The sequence below is a fragment of the Bufo gargarizans genome, chromosome 4, assembly GCF_014858855.1.
Source record: "Bufo gargarizans isolate SCDJY-AF-19 chromosome 4, ASM1485885v1, whole genome shotgun sequence".
NCBI classification, from domain to species: domain Eukaryota; kingdom Metazoa; phylum Chordata; class Amphibia; order Anura; family Bufonidae; genus Bufo; species Bufo gargarizans.
In genome coordinates, this window is record NC_058083.1 from 520,849,963 (window position 1) to 520,873,115 (window position 23,153).

The 23,153-nt window shown below is 46.8% G+C and overlaps 1 protein-coding gene across 1 annotated transcript in view; it reads right to left on the minus strand.

Moving 5' to 3' along the window:
* Positions 1-4,215: 4,215 nt before the first annotated feature.
* TMEM63A (transmembrane protein 63A) overlaps positions 4,216-23,153 on the minus strand; it is a 50,952-nt gene continuing 32,014 nt past the window's right edge. Inside the window, exons 7-23 of the mRNA XM_044291802.1 lie at positions 22,470-22,521; positions 21,001-21,109; positions 20,753-20,823; positions 20,227-20,307; positions 18,246-18,369; positions 17,362-17,495; positions 17,145-17,282; positions 15,019-15,172; positions 12,040-12,146; positions 10,922-11,008; positions 10,779-10,844; positions 10,524-10,686; positions 9,482-9,587; positions 8,609-8,776; positions 7,754-7,866; positions 6,769-6,831; positions 4,216-4,862 (exon numbers count right to left, since the gene is read on the minus strand). Of these exons, the coding sequence (XP_044147737.1) occupies positions 4,689-4,862; positions 6,769-6,831; positions 7,754-7,866; positions 8,609-8,776; positions 9,482-9,587; positions 10,524-10,686; positions 10,779-10,844; positions 10,922-11,008; positions 12,040-12,146; positions 15,019-15,172; positions 17,145-17,282; positions 17,362-17,495; positions 18,246-18,369; positions 20,227-20,307; positions 20,753-20,823; positions 21,001-21,109; positions 22,470-22,521 (1,910 nt within the window). The 3' untranslated portion in view covers positions 4,216-4,688. The remainder of the gene's footprint in view (positions 4,863-6,768; positions 6,832-7,753; positions 7,867-8,608; positions 8,777-9,481; positions 9,588-10,523; positions 10,687-10,778; positions 10,845-10,921; positions 11,009-12,039; positions 12,147-15,018; positions 15,173-17,144; positions 17,283-17,361; positions 17,496-18,245; positions 18,370-20,226; positions 20,308-20,752; positions 20,824-21,000; positions 21,110-22,469; positions 22,522-23,153) is intronic.

Here is a 23,153-nt window from a genome sequence, read left to right on the forward strand (position 1 = left end):
GCCATAGTTTTTTCAGTTTTTGGGCGATTATCTTAGGTAGGGTCTCATTTTTTGCGGGATGAGGGACAGTTTGATTGGTCCTATTTTGGCGTACATACGACTTTTTTGATCACTTTTATTGGGAAGTAAGGTGGGCAAAATTTCAATTTCATCATAGTTTTTTTATATTATTTTTAATGGCATTCACCTTGTGGGTAAAGTAACATGACCATTTTATAGATCAGGTCGTTACGGACGCGGTGGTATCAAACATGTGTAGGGAATTTTATTTTTTTTATTTTTAATCAGTGATAAATGTGTTTTTTGATTTTCACATTTTTTTCAATTTTTTTTGACTCGGACCCACTTGGTTCTTGAAAATCTAGTGGGTCTGATGTCTGTATAATACAGTACACTACACTATATAGTGTACTGTATTTTCACTTTACAAAGTCTGATTAGACTTCTGCCTTTAGCAGATGTCTAATCAGCACCATGGACAGCCTCTGATCAGTACCATGGACAGCCGGACGCCTGTGAAGGCGTCCGGTTGCCATGGTACCCATCACTCGCTGCCACAGCAGAGCAGTGGGTGATGGGGAGGTAGGGGGGCCCCCTACCTCTCCCATCGGGGGCTGAAAAGGCACAGCAGCCCCCGATGGGAGAGGGAGGGAGCTCCCTCCCTCTTAACCTTTTCCATACAGCGGTCCCTACGGACCGCGGCATGGAAGGTGTTAATTAAACGCATGGCATCTGTGCAGCCAGCACAGATGTCAGGCGTTTCAAGCAGAGTGTCAGCAATGTGCTGACACTCTGCAAACCGCTTGGCTATCCTGAGAGAGGGGGCGGGCGGATGATCGCATGCCTGCCCGCCCCCCCCCCCCCCAAGCACCCACCCCCCCGCTGTGCCCGCCGGCAGATAACAAAGAGGGCAGCGGGGGGGGGGTTAAACATTAAAATAAAGGTTATTTGAAGTTTCTGATGCCCGCGGGGATCAGAAACTTCTGAAACCGCAGCAAACCGCCGGTCTGAATTGACCTGCGGTTTGCTGCGATCGCCGACATGGGGGGGTCACAGGAGCCCCCCGGCGCATTTAGCCAAGGTGCCTGCTTAATGATTTGAGCAGGCACCGGGTTCCGATCACCGCCTGCCGAGCGTCATGGGTCCTTAAGGACTTGGGAAACATGCCGTACCGGTACGTCATGCGTCCCTAAGGGGTTAAAAGAAGTCCTGGCTGATATCTCTAGCAGCTCCACGGCCTGAGATAGAACATGTTGAAGCACCCCCCTTCCCTTAGGCTACTTTCACACTTGCGGCAGAGTGATCCGGCAAGCAGTTCCGTCACCGGATTCGGCAATCTGCATGCAAACGGATAGCATTTGTAGACGGATCCCGATCTATCTTACAAATGCGGTGCAAGAACGGATCCGTCTGTCCGGATATCATCCAGAGAAACGGATCCGATATATATTTTTTTCACATTTTTACCGGTCTGCGCATGTGCAGACCGGAAAGGACGGATCCGGCATTGCAGTATTTTTTATGCAACTGATCCGGAATTTTGGACGGAGGTAATACCACAGCATGCTGCGGTATTTCCTCCGTCCAAAACCCCGTTCAGTGACTGAACTGAAGACATCCTGATGCATCCTGAACGGATTGCTCTCCATTCAGAATGCATGGGGGAATAAAACTTATCAGTTCTTTTCTGGTATTGAGACCCTAGGACGGAACTCAGTGCCGGAAAAGAAAAACGCTAGTGTGAAAGTACCCTTACTGCTGGTAATGATGTCAGTCAGCATGTTGCCTCATGTTTGTCCTCCAGCCTCAATAAATGTTCAGCTGACATTAACCCCGAAGTGTGCCGTCCTAGCTGCGATATTGCTGGATCTTGGACATTAGGATCCTGGGATGAGCCCCAAGAACTTAAGAGATTTGATGACGTGCAAATTAATTCAGCACGCACATTCTCTTCTGGGGCGTCCGTATTATATTGGTAGCTGTATTCAGCCATGTCCTGCACTCATTGTAAATGCTGATAAAGGGGTCGCGGTCATGGACTCCGCGGCACTGCCGGTTTGACCAAATACAAGAACGCTTTTACTTTTCAATTCATTTATTTATAAAATATACATCCGTATATTACAGTAACACAAAAGTATATATACAAGTCTTTGGCAATTATTATGTGTATTCAGGATCCCTTAAAGGGAGTGCGTCACCTGGAAATTCACTGATAAACCCGGCACACTGCCTTGTAGGCCTAACTCAGCAGGATGTAGTAGCGATCTGTTGCTTTAGGCTAGGGCTACTGGTAATGATAGTCAATGGTATCGCACCATAAGATGCTGCGACACGACCGTTGAAAAAAAATCCATCCAAGTTGTATTTTTCTGCAACTGTCGTGTCGCTGCATGTCGCAGTCGCATTGACTATCATTGGAAAAAATGTTGCACGACACATGTTGCAGTCGCGTGACTTATTGCTGCATGATATATGTCTCCATGTAGCCCGAGCCGCATTCTGGAGAAAAAGTACTTTTAGTCTATATGCACATGAGCAGTTAAGTGCACCGAAGGTGGGTCCATGCCACGCTGTGCACCCTTGCTCCTCCTGCTTCCTCTGCCAGCTCCTCCCTCTTCTTTTTGGCTGACAGGTCCAGGTGACATGACTATGCAGAGCCCTGACCCCGTCAATGAAGGAGGAGATGAACGCACTGGCACAGAAAGTAGTAGGAGCAAGGGTGCAAAGAAAGGCTTGGGCCCGCCCTCGGTGCACTTAACTGCTCATTTACATATGGCATAAAAGTCCTTTTTCTCCAGAATGAAGCAAAGAATCATTTAGTGAAAGGTATCGCCACATTCAGCTGAGCTAGCCCAACAAGGCATAGTGGTGACACACTCCCTTTAAGGCTACTGCAGCATGTTGGGAATATGCAGATCAAACCAGTCCTAGTGGTTGACTGCTAATGGAAATCCACTGGTCAGTGAATTGCTGCTCCACTAATGGAGACATGGACATAATGCCTTAGGACTCATGCACATGGCAGAATACTGTGTGCCGCCATATAGTGTTCTGTTGAGTGATGTACGTTATAGATAGTCTCCGCAATGCTACTAGGGGAGACTAACTCCGTAATACATCATGCATGGATTGATATGGCATAAAAAAAATAAAAAAAAAGGATGTACTTCTGAGGATGCCCTATACAAACTATCAATGGGTTGTCCATGATTAGAACAGCGCCTGGCAATAGGTTTTGCCTGGTATTGCGGCTTAGGCTACTTTCACACTCGCGTTTGGTGCGGATCCGTCATGGATCTGCACAGACAGAGCCGGTCAGATAATACAAGCGTCTGCATCCGTTCAGAACGTATCCGTTTGTATTATCTTTAGCATAGCCAAGACAGATCCGTCTTGAACACCATTAAAAGTCATAGGAGGACGGATCCGTTTTCTATTGTGCCAGATTGTGTCATAGAAAACGGATCCGTCCCCATTGACTTACATGTGTCAGGACAGATCAGTTTGGCTCAGTTTCGTCAGACGGACACCAAAACGCTACAAGCAGCCTCCAGAGCGGAATGGTGACTGAACAGAGGTAAACTGATGCATTCTGAGCGGATCCTTTTCCGTTCAGAATGCATTAGGGTAAAACTGATCTGTTTTGGACCGCGTGTGAGAGCCCTGAACGGATCCCACAAACGGAAAGCCAAACTGTGTGAAAGTAGCCTTAACTATGGTAATGCGCATGCGGCTGAATCTGTGGAAAGATGTGGCACTATTTTGGAAGAAAAGAGCCATATTTTTCTATAAACCCCAGGGATCAATCATAACTACATTCCCTTGAATCCTCAGTGGTCAATATCAGTGTCTGTGAATCCATACAGTAAAAAACAAAAAAAGATAACATTTGGTGGGAAAAACTGAAATAGGACCAAGTATGCTATGGGCTTAAAGGGGCTGTCCATTTTCACCCAGGCAGCCCCCCTGACTTGAGCATCGGAGCAGTTGATGCTCCAATGCTCTCCTTTGCCCTGCGCAGGGCAAGGGCTCTCTTGTTTACAATAACACACTGCCGGGCGGAGGCTTCCGCCCGGCAGTGTGTTCGGTGACGTCACCGGCTCTGATGGGCGTGCTTTAGCGCTGCCCTAGCCATTTTACTGACTAGAGCAGCGCTAAATCCCGCCCATCAGGGCCGGCTTCCTGGCAGCCCCATGGAGAGCCCCAGTACATCACCGGAACTCCTGAAAATGCCTTTGCCCTGTGCGATTTAGCATGAACTGCTCCGATGCTCAAGTCAGGGGGACTGCCTGGGTGAAAATGGAGGCTCTGAACCCGGACAACCCCTTTAAAGGACCCCCCTGGTGTTGCAGCTGGATACTAGTGACCACTACAGGAGAAATGTGGAATTACATGATTTCAATTTAAACATTTGAGGTGGCGCTCTGCTATTGCTAACATCGGGTGTCCCACTATGATTTAAAAGGGGCACATTCATACAGGTCGTCCTAATGGGACAAACCCTTTACAAGATTGTAGATGTCCTGTTGATAGGAGCAGTGGAGCAGCAATGGGCTATGCAGTCATCACCCCCATCATAGCAGCTTGTCTTCAGGGACAACTCCGGTTCTGATGGGCCATTAAGCAGGTATCCTGCAGGCAGAGTTCCTTCCTATCTACTGGTGTGTTTGGTCGCTGCTGTCGCACTAGGACTGGTCTTTGGTTTCCATAGACTCAGGGACGTCCCACGATACGTGGTGAGCCTCGTCTGTGTGAGTCGTCGTCTCTGTGTCCTCCACGGCTCCGTATGACGGATGGAAATCCTGCTCCAGCTGAGTGCTCTCGGATGGCGAAGCTTTCAAGACACTGGGGACGTACGTCTGAAATGACAGCATTGCATCAGAGAGGGGCAAACAACGTGATACAAATTGGGAGAGGACACAAAAATGGCTGGAGAGGGGGGCTCCTCTCGAAGAAATGGGATAATGTACATAGGACATTGATCCTTCAGATCAGGGGTGATCTTTCCAATGCAGTCATTAGGGGAGGCAGGTATACGACACCAACCATCATGATTATGTGACTTGTGCCCATTTTCTCAAATTTTGGTGCAAAAAAATTTGCAGCTTTTTTGACTTGCTTGGGTATAAGCGGGGACGGGTATGGCATAAATAATAATAAAAAAATTTTTTTTTACCAGCTGGCTAGTAGATTTGCTTTTCTGACATGCGGACAGCCAAAAAAATGTGTCAAATTTATTAAGCACCCTGCACCTCTTCATTTCCTTGAAGGATTTGAGCACCTTTGCCACTAAATCTATTTTGCTCCAATGTATCCAAAACAGAAATAGGAGCAGCGTCATACATAGTCCTTATCAAAAAGTATGACCGTTTTGTCTCCACAGCTTCTAATGCGTCTCCAAGGTAACAGACAACAAACAAACCCTGTGTAGTCTGACTGCAGTTATACTTCTATCACCTACTTCATTTACAGGCCAGATGGAAAGCAATTCATTGCTGGTCCAGGATCCAACGACAAAATATTAGGGAATTTTTCAAAAAAAGCTATGTGTACAGCTGGAAGGTTGTGCGCGCTAATGGGTTCCTCATGCCAGCTTGGGGGAGGAGGCCTAACCGGTCTGCCATGCTTAAGTGCCTATTAGGGCCTGCCTAAGGGGAGGGTGCAATGTTCAAGCTCCATAGCAGGACTTGAAAAAAAAATTTATTTTTATTTTAAATAGTGCAAAACTAGTAAAACTGAATAAAGCTTCTTTCACACTAGCTTGTCCGGTAGGGGAACAGCCTACCGGATCCGTACGAACGTTTGCACACGTGTTCTGCAGGAAGTCCGCCCCGGACCCATTCACTATAATGGGGGCGGCCGCAGCAGGGCAAATAAAAACCGCAGAGTTATGGGACACCTTAAAAATATAACTCTTTGCCGACAGAACAAAAATAAAATAAAACATTATTTCTACTAAGAGTGCTTTTATAGTGCAAAAGTACATAAATCATAAGAATTTTTTTTTACCTATACAACCATTCGTGTTGGAAAATTCAGTGCATTTAGGTCCTACCCCCAGAAACGACCCAAACCCAGCAGGACCACCCATATACAAGGTGGAGCTAACACAAGTCCCGCCCATTGTCAGGACAAGACAGCCTCAAGGTGGCTGGGAATGTCTCAGAAAATTGCGAATATTCTCTGCAGTTTGGGGGTTTTGCCAAATATGGGACCAGTAGAATTTAAAATCGTATTAATCATTTATTTTTCTCCTCCTTCATTTAGCCCACAATAAAAGGCTATAGCCTTACTATATTGAAAATAGAGGTTTTTATACTTAGAAAGCTATGACATATTACTGGTGCCTTTATAATCATATATTGTGCCTGTGAACAAACCAGTGATATACTGTATATTAGCTTTCTAAGCAAAGAAAACCTATTTTCTCAATAAAGTAAGGATATAGTAAGTAGTGTATATGATGATATGTACATGCTAGGGCACAGCTTTAGGATTTCTAGCCCTGTCAATCAAGGGGAGGGGGAAGTGAACAGGGGTGTTACAAAAGCAGTGCTCCAAGGATTCAGCCGTGCCCCCTGGTGCTCCAATGTGCTAATTTGTATATGAATAAAAACACATATCTCTGCAGCTGTTTAACATACAGACAAACGAAAGGTATCATTTTAATCAGCATGATCAACCCTACCAAGAAGTATGCCTGCTTTAATAGGGTTGATCATGCTGCCAGAGGCTCTTTAAGCATCTGAAGATGCTGATACTCACCAGTGACTTTGGAGGGACTTCTTTCTTGAATGGAGTGTCTGCTCCAGGAGTAGATTCTTCTATCTGCATAGAAATAAAAATATAATTATATATTGATGGTCATCGATATTTGATCGGTGCGGTCAGACTCCCAGCACCCCTGCCGATCAGCTGTTTAAAAGGAGCTGCGGACACTTCATTCGCTACCAAGCACTTGAATGCAGAAAGGTCATGTAACCAATGGACATGACGTCAAAGGCCGGGGAAGAGGCCACAGATCTCGCCCAAGTGTTACTGTTTCAATAGATGATCGGTGGGGGTGCCGGGAGTCAGACTCTCACCAATAAGATGCAGATTACTATCCTGAAACAGGTCATCAATATTTCAGTCCCATACAATCCCTTTAAACCTAGACTAAACTTAATTGGAGAGCTTTGTGACATTTCCTGTTTTCATCACCTCAGTGTAGACTGGGACAGAACGAGCAGAGTCATCTCATTATCACTACAGGGCTGGCGACTTAATGGCAGCTCTATTGTACTGCTGAAGGCCTAGATAAAGCAGGATAACTACCCTTTACACACAGATAAGCCTCTGTATGCAGCTCCCCTGTCACTCCTTTGTCTCAGGGGGTCCGGCTCTATTCCCTCACTTCCTGGAGACTCTTTTGGACTATGGACAATGTTGACCATTGACTCCTACTCAATATAGGTGCCATAAAGCAGAGGCACCCTTCTACACTGCCTATACAGACAATACAAGAAGGAAGTGTGTCCCTCTAATATGGTCACCACCAGGGAAGGATTAAAAAATTGTTAAAAAGTTTTCAACAAGAAAAAAGTGTTTTACAGACTGATATTCAATTTATTCAACCAAAATTACATACAGGAGATATTCCCTTTAAATGGGATGTCCAGTTTGGACAACAGCTGCCATCCCCCAGTTTCCTAGAAATCGTAAAAGGAAGAGAAAATGACGTTGTACATTTCAGAGATGAAACCCTCACCTTGTAATTCAAAGGACTGAGATGTTTGAGGCAGTCGAAACAAGTATAGGAGATACTGATGAGGATCGTTATCAGCATGACAATCAGGCTGAACAGTGTGGCACCTTGGAAACCTAAAGAAATAGATTTTCTTTAAATTAAAAACATCAGTTCTCAAGAAGACGGAGCCTTTTTTAATGCAAGTCGACTTGGCGGTTGGCCACAGATACAGCTTCAGAAACCCCCCTTTAGATGCCAGAACCCATCCCTGACACAACTACATGCGGTATACATGGTACTAATATACCATGGCGTAACTAGAGTTCTATGGGCCCCCACCCGCTGGGCCCGGTCCCGGTCACACCCTCTGCGACCATTACAACCTCAGTATCTGGTAACAATAATATCCCTTCCCCACTGCGCCCAGTAATGTCCTTCCACTGCCCCCAAGTAACCTCCCTATAGTGCCCCCCAGTCATTTTCCCCCAGTCTTCACTCACATGTAACAGGGCCCGGCACTGTCATCGTACGTCATGCCAGGCCCTGCATATATCAGTCCCCAGCGCTACCCTACTAGTAGTTTTCACGTATGACTCGGGTGGGTGGAGCGTGACCGATGTTAGGCTCCGTCAACCTAGAAGGGCAGCGCTGGGGCCTGATAGAAGCCAGACCAACCGCATGTGATGATGCTGTGAGGAGCGATCAGACGGTGCCCGGCATGAAGTACAGCGACAGTGCCGGGCTCCCCCCGCCAGGCCCAGCCGCACCCTCTGCGACCACGATCGTTACACCCCTTCTAATATACAGTTATTATCTACGACTTGCCGCTCCCTTCCGAGCATTGGGGGGGAGGTGGAGAATGGAGGTGGTTTATACCCATTCGAAGCAGAGTGAAGAAAAAGAGCCACATAATGCACAATATCGGGGCGGCCAGGGACTGTTTGACGGCTGAAAAGTGGATCTCGCCGTCCAGTTTTGTGGGCAGATATGCGTAGTACAGGTTGTGTCTGTCCACGAGGTGCTTCAGCAACATGTAGATCAAACCTGGGGAGGAAAAACTGCCGTAAGTATCCGGCGGGCATTCTGGCACTATTGGTACCTCACTACATCTGTACCCACGGGGGGCAAGAGACCCAGAAGTAGATGCGCACTTAACCACCTTGTTAATGTGGCACCAGAAAACAATCTATTGTTGAAATCAAAAAAAAAATGTACCTTAAACTTTTTTTGTAAATTGTTTGATAATATATTTTTGTTTTGTTTTTTTTCAAATTTTCCATGCCGATTATTTGAGAGGAATAAAAAATCCTGCAGTTTTCATGCTGGCCGCTACTGAGCCTTATAAAAGGCTAACACGTCTCAGCAGTCATCTCATTATCATTACAATGACAGACATTGCGTACGGTATATACAGATTACACAGGATCCACCATTCACAATAGGCGATGCCGCAGCTTATCTACTTCCCCTCACTGCACAATGACCTCTGCACAGGTCACAGAGCATGCTCGCAACACTCCCCCTCATTGAGTTATCTCCAGACTACAGTTTCCTATGCTGTAAAGAAAATCTCTGCATTGCTGTAAATTATTATGTGCAGAAAATAGAATTTTAAAAAATCTACATAAAAAAAAAAAAAAATACTATGTATTAGTATCTGAGTAAACAAAAATATCTAGGTGATATATGCCCATTTACAGTCACAACCAAATTGGAACCCCCCCCCCCACCTGCAATGCTTTGACTTACCAAAAGGCACAATGATGGGGCAGGTGATGCTGTAGGCAGTGATAACGGTGAACACGCACAACATCCAGGCATACATGGCTCCGAACTGGAATTCAAAGGCCTGGTGCTAGAGGACAGGAGACAGGCATCAGCACAAGGGGATCTCATCAGCTCCTCTTCCTTATCATCAACCACTATTAGATTAGAATAAAACATGGCTGCTTTCCCCCAGAAACAGCGCCACACATGGGTTGTGTTTGGTACTGAAGCTCAGTTCTATTGAAGTGAATGGGGCTGAGCTGCAATACCACACACAACCAGGTGCGTCGCTTTTTTTGGGGAACCTCTTTAAGTCTCTTGACACCAAAGTATTCCTTTCCTTCCACCCAAAATTATTCTAGAAAATTTACCCAAGATTTATTCTCTGTTCACATTAGCGCCATGTATTTTTTTTGTTTTTAAAAGGGGTGCTCCACCTCAAAAAGTGATGGCATTAAACTTCCTGATCTGTGGGACCTAGCTGCAAAGACCCCTACAATCTTGTGAAGGAGCTTCAGCTTCTGACCCTTTCAGAGTTTTGCCTGCACAGTGTCTCCTTCTACTGTGCAGGGAGCGGCATCACAACCCCATTAAACTGAATGGAGTTTTACAGCAGTTCTCTGCACGGTGCCGCTGTCAGGTCAGAGGTCCTATTTTTATAATTCAATAGACCACATTGAAGTTCCGCAATGTAAATCAGGAAAAAATAAGGTATTACGGGGGTTGTTTTGGAAGAACCACACCGCCGTGAGTCATACTTCCCTGATCCCCGGAGATCGTCTGTATGGCGGTAGAAGGCCTGTCTGACCATACAATACTCCTGCAGCAGCCTCTACAGGGCAAATGTAGTATTACATGCCTATGTGATGCAACGACAGACCAAGTCCTCCAGAGTGGGACCGCTCTCACATAGAGGATCTCTGCTCTCTATGGGGGTTTACATTCCCATATGACGCCCATGTACCCCAACAGAGTGGTTGTCACTTTTAGGCAACCCCTTTAGCCTTTAGAAGGAAGTAAGAACCTGCTTTATGTTCCGTCTCTCAGCAGCAGACTTGGCCACTATCATGCGAAAGGTGTACAAAATGAGGCCTGGAAGACGCAGCAGCTCCATCGGATTGCCAATAAACGCTGAGGCGATGACGTAGTTGACAAAGAAGGCGCCTTGATCCGGCAGGAAGACACATCTAAGACAGAAGCAACAAGACGTACATGATCACATGTCAGACGATTGGCCAAGATGATGTAACCATCAGCGCTGTGATTTCTCCGGACTTACTCTAGTCTGATTTGACCGTTAACGTGGGAGGACTTGTCAAAGAGCCACCGAAAGAAGACGTCCAAGCTGCAAAACAACACAGGCTGAAGAGGTGGACGCGGCTCCGCCAGTCAGACACGTGTTACAGAGGACAGGACACTAACCTGGTCAGGCCAAGAGATGGCAAAATGAGGACCATGAAGATGAGGAAGATGTAGACTTTATGCATCATGATACGATTTTCTGCAGACCTGTATATAAAAAAAAAAAAGATTGATGAAGCTGTAAATGCTGGAAAACTTTTGTGGCACTTTACTAAATGCATTTTCTGACATGCTTGATGGTGGAGCTGCAAGTTCAGAGCTCAGTGGGCGTTCCCTCTGCAGCTGTCCTCTCCTGCCCCACATAGATTTGACTCTTCAAGCTGGGATTTTTGAATGTTATCCACCAATGTGTTAAAAAGATATACTGTACACGGCAATGGTATAGCAACGGTGACTGTGACCGACACCATCCTGCTCCACTCATCCTCAAGTGCATTTGCTGGCCATCTGGAACCGGCAGTCTTCCTTAGCCCCCTTGTGGCGGGCCCAGCCTCCACTGCACTCAGCTGCAGGTCCGCGGCCACACACATGACCGCAGGCATGGGTGAATTTAGCATTTCTGGGATCCAAGCATAGTCATGTTGCTCCGCTAAGCTCCACTGCATTACGCCATCAAGCTCCACTGCATTACGCCATTAAGCTCCTCCCCTGTTGCACTGCTAACCTCCACATTGCAGTCTGGGCACACTGCTCTACAGCTGGTAAGGGAACCCTCACCCCCTGGTCCTGTGTGTAGTTAAACCGGCTGCACACCAGGCACGTGGTAAAGTCCCCCACTGACCTCAGGGTCAGTCTGGTGCACATAAATCTGCATAGGGGCTGTGTACATGAAACGGTAGATTTGCAAAAATGCTTTTTCTTTCCGCAAGCATGCACTGGATAAAAAAATTGATTTCAAGAGAGAAACTGTTCCTGCTATAGGGGGATGTAAAAAATAAGGCAGAACCCTCTTTGCTTTGCCAGTAGACATCAGGCGCTGTTTTTGGCAGCCTGTGATACTTGAATGGTTTGAGCAGACAGCAGCAGAACAATGTGACATCCCTTCTGCCGATTGTATTCAGAGAACACGGGGCTCGGGAAGCAATCATCCGTACAATGGGGTCCCTGTGATTTCGGCTCACAGGGATAAATTTATTCTATATGGCCCAGTCTAGCAGGACTAACACATCTCATCTTACTTTGTCCAGTGGGCCTCCCAGATGGTTGAGTAATACACGATGGTTGGTAATAAGGAGGAGAACGACCACAGCAGGAGGGTGGGGAAGAACTGGCTGATCACCGGGTTCTGCAAGAAGAAAGAATACAAGCGGTATTACCGGCAGATAGTAGTGACTCTCCCTGAGAGCCGCGGCTCCATCTTCTCTCTTCCTTCCCTTCCCTTTGTTTTATTTCACTTTTTCCAGTGACGATTTTGATAAAGGAAATAGTCCAAAAATAAATGAAATTATCAAAAGTAAAGCAGGTCTGCCAGTTCTCTGAGCTCGAGATGTATACTCCTTATGAGTGCATTCAGTATTTTTATGAAAAAAAGCTGTTTAAAGAGAATCTCCCTTTCCAACTGTTTGCGCAGACACTTAGCTGGGGGTCACCTGGTTAAAACGTTGTTTTTCTTTTGTAGATCCAAGTTTGCATCCTGAGTTATGATACCTTTTCTTAATATTCAAATTAGGCCTTTAGTGCAATGAGGGAGTCACCATTGCTCTTGTCGCATCTAAGCCGGGCTCCCTTCTGTGGTCAGCCCTCCTCTGGCTGCTTTTCCACTGCCTGGCCCTGTCAATCAAAGTAGCAAAGACAGGGGGGACTGACAGACCTACTTTTACATTTAAAGGGGTTCTACAGTTATTTTAAACTGATTATCTATCCTCTGGATAGCTCATCAGCGTCTGATCGGCGGGGGTCCGACACGCGGGATCCCCGCCGATCAGCTGTTTGAGAAGGCAGCGGCGCTGGCAGTAGCGCCGCGGCCTTCTCGCTGTTTACCGCAGGCCCAGTGAGGTCACGACTAGTATCACTGGCCTGGGCGGGGCTAAGCTCTGTTCAATTGAATGGAGCTTAGCCCCGCCCAGGCTATTAATACTAGTCGTGACATCACTGGGCCAGTGGTAAACAGCGAGAAGGCCACAGCGCTACTGCCTGCGCCGCTGCCTTCTCAAACAGCCGATCGACGGGGTCCGCTGATTAGATGCTGATGATCTATCCAGAGGATAGATCATCAGTTTAAAATAACTGCAGAACCCCTTTAAATTTATTTTTGGACTCTTTTCTTTAACAAATTTTATATACTGTCACCACAAAAAGCAAAGGTTTTCTCTATGAGTGGGCGGGGGAAGCAGGACTCACAGGCTTTCTCTATGAGTGGGCGGGGGAAGCAGGACTCACAGGCTTTCTCTATGAGTGGGCGGGGGAAGCAGGACTCACAGGCTCTCTCTATGAGTGGGCGGGGGAAGCAGGACTCACAGGCTCTCTCTATGAGTGGGCGGGGGAAGCAGGACTCACAGGCTCTCTCTATGAGTGGGCGGGGGAAGCAGGACTCACAGGCTTTCTCTATGAGTGGGCGGGGGAAGCAGGACTCACAGGCTCTCTCTATGAGTGGGTGAGGTAAGCAGGACTCACAGGCTCTCTCTATGAGTGGGCGGGGGAAGCAGGACTCACAGGCTCTCTCTATGAGTGGGCGGGGGAAGCAGGACTCACAGGCTCTCTCTATGAGTGGGCGGGGGAAGCAGGACTCACAGGCTCTCTCTATGAGTGGGCGGGGGAAGCAGGACTCACAGGCTCTCTCTATGAGTGGGCGGGGGAAGCAGGACTCACGGGCTTTCTCTATGAGTGGGCGGGGGAAGCAGGACTCACAGGCTTTCTCTATGAGTGGGCGGGGGAAGCAGGACTCAGGCTTTCTCTATGAGTGGGTGGGGGAAGCAGGACTCACAGGCTTTCTCTACGAATGGGATGGGAAAGCAGGACTCGCAGGCTTTCTCTATGAATGGGATGGGAAAGCAGGACTCACAAGCCTTTTCTATGGGTGGGCGGGGGAAGCAGGACTCACATTATTTCTCTATGAGTGGGCGGGGGAAGCAGGACTCACAGGCTCTCTCTATGAGTGGGCGGGGGAAGCAGGACTCACAGGCTTTCTCTATGAGTGGGCGGGGGAAGCAGGACTCACAGGCTCTCTCTATGAGTGGGCGAGGTAAGCAGGACTCACAGGCTTTCTCTATGAGTGGGCGGGGGAAGCAGGACTCACATTATTTCTCTATGAGTGGGCGGGGGAAGCAGGACTCACAGGCTTTCTCTATGAGTGGGTGGGGGAAGCAGGACTCACAGGCTTTCTCTATGAATGGGATGGGAAAGCAGGACTCGCAGGCTTTCTCTATGAATGGGATGGGAAAGCAGGACTCACAAGCCTTTTCTATGGGTGGGCGGGGGAAGCAGGACTCACATTATTTCTCTATGAGTGGGCGGGGGAAGCAGGACTCACAGGCTTTCTCTATGAGTGGGTGGGGGAAGCAGGACTCACAGGCTTTCTCTATGAATGGGATGGGAAAGCAGGACTTGCAAGCCTTTTCTATGGGTGGGTGGAGGAAGCAGGATTTACTGACTCTCTCTGAGTCTTAGCAGCAGTTAAACATCATTTTATATTAAATAAATTAAAAGGGTTTTCAGAGATTTTTATCTGATCGGTGGGAGTCTGACACTGGGGTCACCCACCAATCAGCTGTTTAAGAACGCACCAGCGCTACTTTGAACGCTACGGCCTTCTCAGAGCTTACCAAGCACAGCGCTGTATGACGGCTGTGCTTGGTATTGTGCTCAGCCCCACTCCATTCTATGGGGCTGAGCTGCTTCTAGGACATTTGATCGGCACATGGACTAGGATAAGCTGTCAGAAGGGAGCGGCACTCACTAGATTGCTGCTGCCTCCTCAAACAGCTGATTGGTGGGGGGACCTGGGTGAAAACCCATTTAATAAAATATTAAACTATATACTCACTAGCTCAGCCCCTCCCCTTTTACCCTATGCTGCTGTCACATAAAGAGTTAACAGCTCTACTTCATTTACATGCTGTATCTATATTGCTGTAGTCTCATTTTTTTTAATTTTTTTTTATGTCCCGCACCGAAATGGGCTTTATGCTTGTATACAAAAAGCCATGAAAGTTACTTACATTCAGATAGTAGATGGGCTTGGTGACATTGAATTTGTCTATCGTAGTAATAATAATAGATGGTGTGGTGAGGAAAAACAGCACAATGAAAAGGAAAAAATTGATTGCCAGGCACCGTGCCCACCATTTTACTCCCTGCTTGGAGATATTCCCCCTATAATAAAAGATAATGAAGAGTGAGTAAAGATCTGAAACAGTGCCACACCTCTCCACAGGATGTGCTTGGTATTGCAGCTAAGTTATACGTGCACACAAAAACATTATAAAATCAATTTCTATCTGCATACACGAGAGCATGTGCTCTCAAAAATTGCTGAAAGAGAGGCCATGCAATATTTGCCCGTCTTTCACACGACCGTTTTTTTCCCCCGTTTACGAGCCTTTTTTTTTTTTGCGGTCCGTATACGGAACCATTAATTTCAATGTTTCCACAAAAAAAACGGAATGTACTCCGTGTGCATTCCGTTTACATATTTCCGTTTTTCCGTTCTGTTGAAAGATAGAACATGTCCTATTATTGCCCGCAAATCACGTTCCGAGGCTCCATTCAAGTCAATGGATGCATACGTATGTCTTCCATATCCGTTCTGTTTTTGCGGAACCATCCATTGAAAATGTTATGCCCAGCCCAATTTATTCTATGTAATTACTGTATATGCCATACGGAAAAACGGAACAGAAACAAAAAGCGGAACAACGGATCTTTGAAAAACGGACCGCAAAATACTGAAAAAGCCATACGGTCGTGTGAAAGAGGCCTTGAGCTGTTAGGAGTTGACACATACCACATGTCTACAATCATGTGCGCCAACCAACGTTTGCAATATCTATACTAACTGGAATCCTGACTGAAAACTAGAAATCCCTAAACCTAATATATTGAGTAAAGTAAGGGCGTCATCCAGATGTTTTATTGCTTCCGGATTTTGGACACAAGACCTGAACCTCCTGCGATTCTTCAGGACGGTAGTAAAAGCGCCATAACTCAGGTTTAGATGAACCGCTCGAGGTCCAGAATTTGCATCCATAATATCAGCCCAAAAAAAAACAAAAAAAAACTGTATTACACTGGTATAAAAAGTAGACTTTTTTTTTCTTCTGTACAACGAACTGAAAACGATCATTTATGGTGATAGTCATGGAGCATGGGTGTATATGAGTGATGTTTGCTAGGACTTTATCCATAGCACAATCCGAACGGTGGTAAATGTCAGAGGAGCGATTAGATGGGCAAGCGGTCATCATCTCACTCCTTTTCTGTATTGTGAGAGAATAGGCATGTTCTCTGATTGATGGGGGGGGATTGATGACATGCACAGAGGTCCATGTTGTCCCACCTCTGGGGTCATGTACAGTAACATAGGAATAATAGGATCTATACCTCTCCTCCTCATCCTACAGCCTGTCGTGCCGTGCCCCATGCTGATTAGATCATAGCTGGGTGAAGGTAAGAGGGGCTTCGCCAAACTGCTCCGTCTCAGCTGCTAGCCTATATACAGTTGGAAACAGAGCTTTTACAGACTGGGCTGGGAGTATACGCAGCTCCCACTTCACTAGGCTCTATTTCCAGCTGTATGGCTGCTAGCACCGCAATCTGCTTAGCTCAGGGGCAGACTAGGAACTTGAAGTGACCCTGGAAACCTAAAAGTGACCCCATGTTGTAGGCGGGTCCAAATTGGCAGAAGACAACACAAGTGGGCAGGGACCACAGAACATAGTGCAGCACAAAATACCGCCCCAGCAGAAGCAAAACGCACAAAATATTGCCACCCTCGTCAAAGTATTCAACTGTATCACCATCCTGAGGACGGTGATACAGTTGAGTTCAGAAGGGCACCTGTGGTCGCTGGCCAGGTGCATAAGTACCTCATGCCCCTAGCATTAATTAATGCTGAGAGCATCAGATCATTATGGATCCAGCTGGCAGCCATGAGGAGGGCTTGGGTGGCTCCCTCGACATTGGCCCACATGGGATATTTCCCTGTAGGGTCTATGGGCAGTCCGTACCTGCTCTAGCTGCTATACAGCCCGATATATACAGCTGTCCTTGGCAACTAAAGTGCCACCCTGCAAGGATGTAGGATATATGTCCTTGTCAGGGAAAGGGTTAAAAGCACCCAGCTTACCACGAGATGTTCTCCGGGTAGGTGGCATAGGTCACCGACCACTTTGTGGTCTGAAGCTGTTTGCTGAAGCGCGATGGCTGCGGTTCTGTCGCACATTTGTAGCGATGGCACTTGATGGCGTTGAAATCTTTCAGGATGCTGAGAAAACACAAAATCCTAATAATTCCACAACCTTACCACATATATAATGTCCTCTCTGACTGCTTGCTGCACTTACAAAGTCACCATGGACTTATCAGAAAAAGTCACAAAAGCTATCCCAATGGGCATAGTACGCGTCTGCTCCAGCTTGGATGCGTATTCCAGCTCCAGCTTCTCTTTGACTGCAGTATAATATTCAATAGCTTCAATCTAGGGGTAAAATATCATATAAAATACATTATCACAAAAATACACAAATATAAAACACATTAAAAAGGCAAAAAAAACACACTGACCCACCCTGCCAGTAAATAGGCTTAAAGGGGCTGTCCAACTTTGGACTAGGAAGTAGCTTGGTCCTGTGACCGCTGTGGACAATCACGGGCCTCAGCAGTCACATCGGCTTGAATGATATTTCACATCACTCAGGAGTCTGGGAAAGCTGGGTTAGGCTGGGTTCAGACCTGAGCGTTTTACAGCGCGTTCCTACGCGCTGTAAAAAGCTCAACAGGCAAGAACCAATGATTCCCTATGGGAATGGTTCTCACCTGAGCGTTTTACAGCGCGTACGATCGCGCTGTAAAACGCCCGACGCCCCAAGAAGTACAGGAGCTTCTTTGGGGCGTCTTGTCGCGCGTTCCCGTACATAGACTTCTGGGAACGCGCGAAGATGGGCGTTCGCATACTACCGGAGCCGCGTATGTGAGACGCCGGAGAATCGCGCATACACAGCGCTCAGGTCTGAACCGGCTGTCACAGTTTCTGCAGGCTGCACATTACTCAGCAGTGAGTTTTCCCAAATCAGCGCACAATGTCACCCACTTGTTAAGAGGCACAGACCAGCCCCTGCGCCAGAAAATCAAATCTACACCAGTTACATTAAATCTGCCCTATACATCCTCCTATAATCCCTTTTTATTAATGGTTTAATGACCCTAGGTGACCACTGTGGGTACTTACCCGCTCACAGCAAGAAACTTCACAACAGCAGAACTGTCCACATGGCTTGGAGTTAATAAAAGTGTACTCCCCGGTTCTGGTATGCAGTTTGATATAGTACGCAAGGCTTTTTTCAGCTTGTTTCCTAAAAAAACAACAACTTATAAATAAATTCACTCATTGAATCCCTTCACCACCCTAGACCACCAGGGATTGTACAATTAACCGCTTTACTGCCAGAAACTTTACCATTAAACCATTCACTACCCTTCTCCACCGCAAATTTTACAATTACCTGCTTCCCCCTAATATACCATCAGAAACTTTACTATTAAACCAGTCGCCACCCTAGACCACCAGGGATTGTATAATTAACAGCTACACCACGATGCACTGAAAAACCTCATCATTTAACCATTTAACACCCAAGACTACTGAGGATTATATCATTAAACACTTTACCACATTATACAGCCAGATACTGTACTAATAAGGCATTGGCCAACCTAGACCACAGGGATATGACCAGTAACCGCTTCACAAACCTAGACCACCAGGGATATGACCAGTAACAGCTTCACAAGCCTAGACCACCAGGTGCCACTAACAGACAACAGTATCTAAAGAAGCCAATAGCTGTGAAGTCACGCATGGACCTTCTGGTGCATGTCCCAGATTCTGGAACAGGACTATTTGCAAGTTCACAGATAGTCCTTAAAGGGGTATTCCGATCACAGATAATGAGGGCATATCGCTAGGATATGCCCCCACTGTCTGACAGGCGAGGGTCCCACCCTGGGAGCCGCACCTACAACGATAACAGAGCGGGGAGAGCTGTCCATCCACCACCAAGTGCTGCTCCCGTAGAAGTGAATGGAAGCGCACGCGTGGCCCCTGCTCCCACTCATTTCTATGGGGCAGATGAAAATAGCCGAGCCAGCGTTTGGCTATTTTCGGTGGCCCGATAGAAACGAATGGAGGGAGGCTGCGCATGCGCAGTGCGCCCTCCGTTCATTTCCCTGCTCCGTTCTCATTGTAGGTGCGGGGACCCGCACCTATCAGACAATGGGGGCATATTCTAGCAATATGCCCCACTGTCTGTGATGGGAATACCCCTTTAAAAATCAGTAATTTTTGCACTACGTCAATATATTATTAATTTTTTTATAAAAAAGGATGCATTTGTGTTTTTGTTTTTTAGCCAGGGGGCATCTTGAGGCTCATTTTACAGTAAAGTCAGCCCTGAGCCACTTCCATTAGGCTCTTTTCCAATGCTGTTATCTGCTGCCACCCGGTGGTACTTTATAGTACTACATTCACACCTTTGTTTAGAGCAGGGGTAGGCAACCTCCGACACTCCTGCTGTTGTGAAACTACAACTCCCAGCATGCATACTTCCTCTGCTCTTCTCAGAACGCTCAGAGAAATGAATAGAGCATGCTGGGAATTGTAGTTTCACAACAGCTGGAGTGTTGAAGGTTGCTGACGCCTGGTTTAGAGCCTTCATCAGTATTTGGTGGTAGCAACAGCGCAGGAAGGAACGATATTTTGACAAAATGACGCAACCCATTAGGAGTCTTTTGACGTCCGTCAGGTCCCACTGGGTTCCATCATGCAATAAGTCAAAGTGGGATATGGTTGGACTATCCGTGCCCTAAGCTCTTGGACCCCAGATCCAATCCAAACATGCTGTACTAGCAACTTCCAATCTCAGGGAAATAGGAGATCGGCTCTTCAGAAGTTCTGTCTAGCGCTCCAAGCAAAATTCTTCAAAATGTATTCTGACAACCAATTGACTAATTAAACGAGAGAGCATCCAGAGTTGTCAGTTTTAGACAGTTCAGTTACTGGCTGGGGATGATTTTCCTCCTGGGTGCCTCCCATGCTTTACACTGCAAATCTCCTTTTTGTAATTAGTTGCTATTTACAAGCACCAAAAACTCACAGGAGAGCGGAGAAGGAGCGCAGGATTATAAACTACAAGAAGCTAACTTGTCTTTACCTCTCACTGGAAACTCGGAGAAGGTCAGCGATGTCATAGCACAAATGTACGTCGACCACTCGGCATGTTGGATAGGCTTCACTACAAGAGAAACAGCAGGTAATCATTTTCTGCATATTACGCAGTCACCACTAGAGGGAGTAGTGAAGCCTACCACATATGGAGCTGTAGAAATCCATGTTCAATGAGCTCCACCTACTGGTGGCTGTTGGCAGTCAGATCTTTATAAATTTAAAGGGGTGGTCTTGACTACAGATATTAAAGACCTTCAGGATCTGTGAGGGTCCAACACCCAGCACCTCCACTGATCAGCTGTACAGAGATGGAACAAGAAGGCTTCAAGCACTGTATATTGGCCATGCCAGGCTATAGTTTTCAGTGCCAGGAGCTGCCTGATGTAAGTGCTGGGCACTGGGCCCCCACCGATCTGATATCGATGACCTATCGTAATATCTGTAGCCGAAGAACCCCGTTAAAGGGAAGCAGGGGAACGGAGCCTCAGAAACGCTGCCACCCTCGCTCCTACCTGAAGTGACTGCTGATGGTCTCCTTATCAGAATCACGGGGCAGCCCCGTTATGAACAGCGTCTGCTCCACCTGAGGAAGAGAAGGACAATAAATCCCATCAATTTATTATAGGAACATCCGGCAATGGCTTTTCCATTACCCACAAGTGGCCCGTCCCTGTAGGGAATAGCACCTGGTCCTCAGGGTCACGTGGTTCGTGTCATAGGAGTTGGGGTTTATAGGGCTGACGAACTCTTCTGTACTCACCAGATTCTCCTTCTTGTATTTTATGGCAGACGTGTGATGTCGCATGAGGACGACGATTAGGATGAGAAATATGATGGCTATGACCGTGTGGACCCAAAGGAGACTGTCCCTGCAAATACACATGACATTACAGAAGGCTCATGGAAACCGAGGTCCGCTGTGTTCTGGAGCGAACCTCAGAACCCATCGAACACCCAAAACGGTCACATACGTCCCGATAACACCCAATAAAGAGCAACGTTGGTTGATGAAACACATCTTTAGCAGACGAGCTGGAACATTCACCTGCTTATCTACAAAGTGGAAGCCATTACTAGCACAGTATACAGTAAGCTCCCTCTAGTGGTGGCTGCAGGAAATCGACATTTTATGATTTAAAGGCATATTCTCATCTCAGACATGTATGGTATATCCACAGGTTATAAATGTCTGGGATTTGAAGGTGTGGGTCTCAGAGCTTGTCCTGCTGGTCAACGCATCCAAAAAGTGGACGGGTTTACAGAAACGGCCAACTCCCACAGAAGTGACTGGGAATTGCAGAAACAGTGTAGCCCAGTGAGCTCTGCTGTTTCCACATACCTGGCCACCTCTCACAGAATGGATGCAGTGGCCAAATGGGCAGTGTGGAGCATGACGGGGTCTGCGGTCACCCATCCTAGAAGTAGGAGTGGGTCCCACATCTATCAGACATTTATGGCATCTCCCCTTTAAGTCTATGACTCTGAAGGGGGTATAGAGCTCTGTATCAAAAAATGTCACTTTGACCGCTATGAAGATAAGGGGTTAAGTGATCAAATCTGCCCATGCTCTCCCATTTGAATGAAGCCACGGACAGGCATTTGCGCTGCTGATCCATATAGCTCTATGGGGCTGCATCACATGGTCCAATCACATGGTCCATCACCGTGGTGATGGACCATGTGATTGGACCATGTGATGTGACGTCACCACAGGTCCTTTAGCCGGCAGCTCATGATTAAAGAAGTAAGAAGAGACCGGCAGCTACACGATCAAGAGGAGAAGGAGAGTTAATTAATTTTTTATTTTTTAACCCTCAATTGACCACCTACTAAGCATTCTGTATTAAAGAATGCTATTATTTTCCCTTATAACCATGTTATAAGGGAAAATAATAACATCTACACAACACCGAACCCAAACCTGAACTTCAGTGAAGAAGTTCGGGTCTGGGTACCACATTCAGGTTTTTATCACGCGCGTGCAAAACGCATTGCACCCGCGCGATAAAAACTGAACAACGGAACGCAATCGCAGTCAAAACTGACTGCAATTGGGTACCTACTCGCGCGGGTTTGCCGCCGCCGTACACCCGGGACGCATCCTGAACAAATCAGTCACGCCCATGTGAACTCAGCCTTAACCTCCAATCCTGTGTGTAGGGGATAAGTTGTTGTAACGGGACAGCCCTTTTAAATAAAGCAAAGTATAAAACATCGGCCAATACTTACTCATGCTGTAAATTTGCTATTGTGGTCCTGCCGAAGCTATAAGGGTCCATTTCTTAAAATACAAAAAAAAATAAAAAATTAAAAAAATCTGTCAAAGGGCACATGTGTAGGGAGGCCTCACGACGCTCCGGCACTTGCATATGGTACATATTGGTGAGCGTTCCTGTTAGGCTACTCAGCCATGATGGCATATCATACCTGTGTAGTGTGTACGGAGGCCCCCACTGCAGGCAGCTCTGCAAGTGGAGTTAACCAGTCCTGCTCACATTCATGGACAGGTTACATGCGGCCACTTTAAATCATTCCTGAGAACCCCTTTAAAGAGGTTGTCCCACGGGAATAATATCCAACATCTTTTCAACCTGCACCTGGATCTGAATTCTTTAGTAATTGCATGTAATTAAGAACTGAGCATAGCCACTGAGTTATTCAGTACAATGCATCTGTGTAGTGTCACCTGCTAATTGTTCTTTTGCTTATTTTTCTGTCCACCTCACTGAGGTGGTCGCACATGCTCAGTTCTATCCTTCAACTGCCACCAGCCACAAGTACTGTTAGAAGTTGTCACAGTTATAGGGAGAGCCTTGAAACAGAAAAATACAAAATGAGGGGTGTTCTCAGTTGTGAAACCCCAGAAAGTAAAAAATGCAGTCACCGGTCTGAGACGGTGTGTCCGGCTGGTTG